Genomic DNA, 6,000 nt, shown 5'->3' on the forward strand with positions numbered 1-6,000 from the left:
AGTTTACAATTACTGAACATGGTATTTTTTAAATAATATGAAACTGGGAATGCAATAATTATAACATCTATTATAGAGCAACAACGACTTGACTATTTTAGGTAAAACAAGCTGACAAAAATGGACATAGTGAGATTTTATGCAAAAATATACCGTGTGTCGAAAGTCTGTTCCGCCTATATTCCGACTTCCCCTGGAGCATAGCATCAATATGGAAGTACCCCCTCTGTTTAGTTGCCTTTGGGCTACTAGCTGCAATGAACACTAAGGCTCATTGCAGCGAAAAAAATATGTCGGCCGTTGTTTTAAAATTTTAGAGCTAATTTTGAATGTTATGACAGATTTAAAGGTCTGCAGACCTTGATTTTCAATGGAAAACAACAATAACCGAGGTTTGCAGTCTTTCCGAGGTTATCGACCATAAAAAGACAACAACTTCAAATAAATTGCTAAGTGAAATTTATATTAATCCAAAACAATAACCAGTAACAAATTAATATCAAATTAATTGTATAAGTTTAACTTAAAGCATGTTAAAATGGTTTTCCTATGGGGGAGGAACAGACTTATGACACACCATATAAGATAAGTATCTTACCTGATGTATCCCAAACTGTGATATCTATTCTGTATTTGTCCACTTCCAGCGTACTTGAGTAACTCTCAAACATTGTGGGTGTATAGGTCTAGAAAAATACAAAGACACAAAGTATTGTTCATTTCAAAAGCATCAGAGAATCTGTTTTATCATAAAATCTGTAAAAATTATCAAATAAATTTTTTGCATTTATGCAAAGACCTGGGGGGTTGCGGGTACTCAAGTCTTTTTTGCCAGGTAGGGGTGTGCCGCTGAGAATTTTAAAATCAACAAAATTTCAAAACCTTTGGCTAATGTGAGGCAAAATTAGGCTATTTTCTGAAAAAAGGAAGAAAATTTTGAATAAAGGACCCATCCATACCAAAATTGATATGTATGTACCAAAAGGCCGAAAATGCACAATGTTTGCGACTTGTCCCTGCATCATATAGTCATTTGTACTGAGTACCCCCCCCCCCCCAGACCTGTGTGCTAACATACTCTGCAAGTGGCCAGACCTACATGTACATTGTAATGCAGAATTGCAGATGAATGATTAAAGGTGTATTTCGTGATCCTAGCATTCTCTTTTTATGACATTTTTCATAATTCACGTAATTCAAATTTCAAAATTTACAAAAAAAATTTTTATTACATGTATGTACCCAGGTTTCCAGTGCAGTATAAAAATCTCAACTTTTGTTGAAAAAATTGGGGGATGATGATGTGGATCACGCAATGCCCTTTTAATGTACAACTTGACATTTTAGTCAATATGAGCTGGGAGTTTGTCAATATGGAGTCCTTACAATTGAATAGGGCTTCACATTTTCCAACAAATGATGTTATTTTCCTTAATGGAGAAGTACATGAGAATTTATAATTTTCCTTAAAAATTCAAATATTAGCTTTTATTTTACTTTCAGGGACCCCACATCCCCGGGTACATCACTTGGAGTGTGCCTTTAAATCAGGGCTAACCAGATACATAACTTGCATACATGCATAGCCTGGGCATTCCAAGTAAGCACGGCCCAATCAATATCGATCGTTGAGAGGTTGAAGCAGGAGAAACAGGATCCAAAAAGGGTTGATTTACATGGTAACACTGTCAACTTTTCAATTTCCTAAGTCTATGTTAACATGACTTGAACTAAAACATGACTTGAGACAAAATGTTAAATTTGTAGTTATTCTAGCTAAAAATTGCATAAAATATTGACAAAATACACCACTTTATTATTATTTACAAGCAAACTGAAATGTCACAATTTTCTAATCCAATTCACAAGACATGTGATTGTGCCTGCATGACTGACACTAAATATCCTCTTTCACCCGACAATCTCAGCATTCATCATCCATGTTACTCTTTAACCCATTCATGTTTATCCTAAAATTAAAGTAATAACATATTCTAGTTGCTCTTCATGTTTTCTTCAATTTCATCCCATAGAGAGAAACGCAATATTTGTCACCATAGGCAGCGAACTAAATATAGCTAGTTGTCTCTTGCTTCTTGCTTCGCACAAAAAGAAATCCTCCAGCAAAAACTCCAACTTGTCAGTGGAACAACCACTTCAATGCAAATTGGAGAGCTTATTATGTTGAGTTATATATCTTCCTGAAAAATGTTCAAAAGATAGATTCGGTAATTGTAATGCCTTTTAGAATCTTTCATCACAACAAGTGTAATTTTAGTAATTTAGTTCAGAGATGCTGATGCAGTGCTCACTTTGTGAATGAAATTAATTTGCTCCCCAAGTACGTCAGGATAATTTTAACATTTAAATTCCAGAGGTTCAGTGTGCAATGGTATATGGTGCAGTGTATAGAGCTCATTCAATGGCATGTCCAGGGGTGGCTTTGGGCATCAATCTGGGGGGGTCCCATCCTCCCACTTTTGTGGTAAAAATGGGTGTGTGTGTGTCCGCAACCTCCCCCACCCACTTTATTTGGTATAAATTGTTTTTTGACAACTCAGGCCAATGCCCCCCCTCCACACTTTTCAAGACGGATTGATGCTTTAGGCAAAAAAAAATTGTTTGCTTGCCCTCCTCCACCGACCGACCCAAAATTGGCCAAAATCAGGGTCGGCCCTTTCAAAAAAAATTTTTTTTTAGTTTTTAGTTAATAATTTTAATAGTATTTTATTACTTTTCTGTGTCTAAATTTCATTTCAAAGCTACATTTGGAGTAGGGGAAGGTGGGGCATAACGGACCCCCGGGGCAAAACGGACCTAAGGGAAAAATAGGCCTTGGCAATACTGTCGTCTATGCAAATTATATTGAGGAACACAAGTATAGCCACGCAGATTTACAACAAAATTTGATCTGAAACAATCTACTGATATCCGAGCAAGATCGAGTCAAAAAATTACAACCTGTCTGACGTAAGATATGTAGATGTTTAATGTGCGGAAATTTTACTTCATTAATATCGGATTCCCAAATAATTGTGTATATTGTAAACACTATAGGTACTAGCTTTGAGCTGTATGTACTGCATGGTCTATATGCTACAATGTATTATGCATGCAACCTATTCCTAAAAATGGGATGGGGCAAAAACGAAACCCTTAGTGTGGGGCATAACGAACAGGGTTCCGTTTTGCCCCGGGCGTTTGCCCCACAGATGGGTTCCGCTTTTGCCCCAATTGGACATAATACGCCTTCACTCAAGGAAATGTAGGCGTTATCTAGGGGCCTACTTGAGCATGGTAAACACTTCGCTGAAACATAGGCATATTAAACTAGGCCTACAGATAGAATTAATGATTAAAAGTTAACTTACTCCACAGAGATGGGTATAGGCCTACTTAATATTTCTTTCTAATCAAATATTGGTCATACATATTATAGGCCTACTAAGTTAACCACTCACTCCACAGAGATGGTAGGCCCACTTTATTGTAACTGAATATAGGCCAACATATAACTAGGCCTAGGGGATACCGATGGAACTGCTGATATAAGTTTACACCCAGGGTGCCGCTTTTGCCCCATAGGGGGTCCGTTTGCCCCGATAGTGGGGCAAAACGGTGGGTTTTTTTTGAAAATATTTCTTCATTTTTATAAAAAATTGTAAGATTCAAGTTATATTGGTTAATGGTATATTAAAGCTTAATACAATCTTCAACTGAACATATAATTTTTACAGTCATATTACTTATGGTGACGTCACAGAGCATCCTCGAAGTTAAGTGTTCCGTTATGCCCCACCTTCCCCTACAGTACAGTAGAGAGTGCAGTGGCGGCACCAGAAATGGGGGGGCATTTGGGGAGAAAAGTGATTTGGGGGGAGGCAAAATCGACAAAATTGCCGCAAAAAGTGGTATAATTTACGTAATTTTTTTCTTTTGTGGCAGAAACGCGTAGGCTGCTCGATGAAAATACCCTTTTTTTCAATTTCACAACATGTGGTTTGAAAAACACCCTTTTTTGTGTGTTTCATGAATCGCTTTCTTCATTTGAAAACACCCTTATTTCGCGAAATTTTCGACGAGCATGAATACCCACGGATGCACGGAGTGCGGTCCTGCCCCTGCCAGCAACTGTCCCCCTCCTAGTCCCTACCCATCAGGCTAGGCAGTAGGCAGTGTTTTATAAACACACCTAAATTTGTAAACACACACCCAGTTTTTGGCCTATACTTTGTACACAAATCTTATAAAATGTAAACGCATAAATTATTTTCATGTCGATCCTTTTTCTATCAATAAAACTTAGATCTGTGATTTCTATTATTCACACGGTACCGTCGGGTACCAATGGCACTGCTATCGCTCTTACCTCTCCGTATCCCTTGCCGAGGAAAGCGTTGATCAATGCGCTCTTGCCACACTTGGAATCCCCTACTACGACAACTTTACAGCTTATGGGCTCCGTGAGCACCATCATTGAATGTTGACGGAACATTTTGCCTTCCTTCATCTGTAGATCACAAAATAATTCCTAGTTCTACAATGTTTGATGGTAGTTTGCAATAAGCAGAGATGTATTCCGGTATATGTTATGAGGATATCCGATGATTCAACCACGAAACTGCTGCATTATAAATCCTCCCAGTGAGTGCTCACCATGTGTGTTTCTGTGAAGTCGAATGCGTAATTATCACAGAGGAGTATACAAGCGGAGGATAGATCGATGTTTTGGAAATAACGCTGACGTCAAACTTAGCATAATCGATTAATAGAGCTTTTAACCAATCAATAACGTTTATTTGTCAGGCGAACACTTTTTGACCCAAAGGTCAAATTAACTCCGCCTTCTTTTACCTTATTTGGGAAATCGTTGTGCCAAGTAGAAGGTCATTCAACAGTTCTTTTAGATATAGATGGCGGTATTACAACAATAACGGGGAAAAACAGGTTTGAGACAATTATTAAAATAATTGTCTCCCAATAATATAAAATCACGGCATGTAAATAGTTAGGGGTGGTGCAATAATTATGTTTATCATACCACTAAGGGAAACATCAAAGAACACCGCTAACCTGATATTATTAGTTATTAGGTGAAGCGGAGGTATGGTACGGGAAATTATCGTGCGCGAAGTGTCATACTGGGTGAAGCCGAAGGCTGAACCCAGTATGACACTGAGTGCACGATAATTTCCCGTACCATATCGACGCTGAACCTAATAACGATTTATCATACCACTAAGTCATTCTAAATATTGAAATAATTACGTTTTTAAACATTTTAATTGCTGCTAAATTGGAAAAAAAACATTACAAGAATATTCGTCTCAGCAAGAAATAGATGACTGTTCCGCGTATTACAGATTGCGTGCATTTTACGCGCCCGGTTTACGCGAATCGCCTTTATACGCGTACCTCGCCGTAAACGCGTATCGGGCTTGCGAAATACGCTCTCACTGACTAGATATAAAGCGTAAAATACGCACTCACTGACTAGGGAAAACATCAAAGAACACCGCTAACCTGATATATTTTCGTATCTAGTCAGTGAGTGCGTATTTTACGCTTTATATCTAGTCAGTGAGAGCGTATTTCGCAAGACCGGTACGCGTGTACGGCGAGGTACGCGTATAAAGGCGATTCGCGTAAACCGGGCGCGTAAAATGCACGCAATCTGTAATGCGCGGAACAGTCATCTATATTTTTGTAATGTTTTTCCTATTTAGCAGCAATTAAAATGTTTAAAAACGTAATTATTTCAATATTTAGAATGACGTAGTGGTATGATAAATTCGTTATTAGTTCAGCGTCGGTATGGTACATCAGTGTCATCGGGTTCAGCCTTCGGCTTCACCCAGTATGACACTTCGCGCACGATAATTTCCCGTACCATACCTCCGCTTCACCTAATAACTAATAGGCCTAGTACCCCAGGGTGGTGAATTATGGGGGGGAGGAGATTTTTGGCAGGCCCAAAAAGGGGGGTCAAGCGATTTTAGT

General features: G+C 38.4%; 1 protein-coding gene across 1 annotated transcript in view; it reads right to left on the reverse strand.

Annotated features, from left to right (window-relative positions):
- LOC140151039 (rho-related GTP-binding protein RhoN-like) overlaps positions 1-4,685 on the reverse strand; it is an 86,374-nt gene extending 81,689 nt beyond the window's left edge. The window contains exons 1-2 of the mRNA XM_072173230.1: positions 4,370-4,685; positions 599-686 (exon numbers count right to left, since the gene is read on the reverse strand). Coding sequence (XP_072029331.1) covers positions 599-686; positions 4,370-4,510 — 229 coding nt within the window. The 5' untranslated portion in view covers positions 4,511-4,685. The remainder of the gene's footprint in view (positions 1-598; positions 687-4,369) is intronic.
- Between the last annotated feature and the right edge of the window lie 1,315 nt (positions 4,686-6,000).

The sequence above is a fragment of the Amphiura filiformis genome, chromosome 4 (genome assembly GCF_039555335.1).
Source record: "Amphiura filiformis chromosome 4, Afil_fr2py, whole genome shotgun sequence".
NCBI lineage: Eukaryota > Metazoa > Echinodermata > Ophiuroidea > Amphilepidida > Amphiuridae > Amphiura > Amphiura filiformis.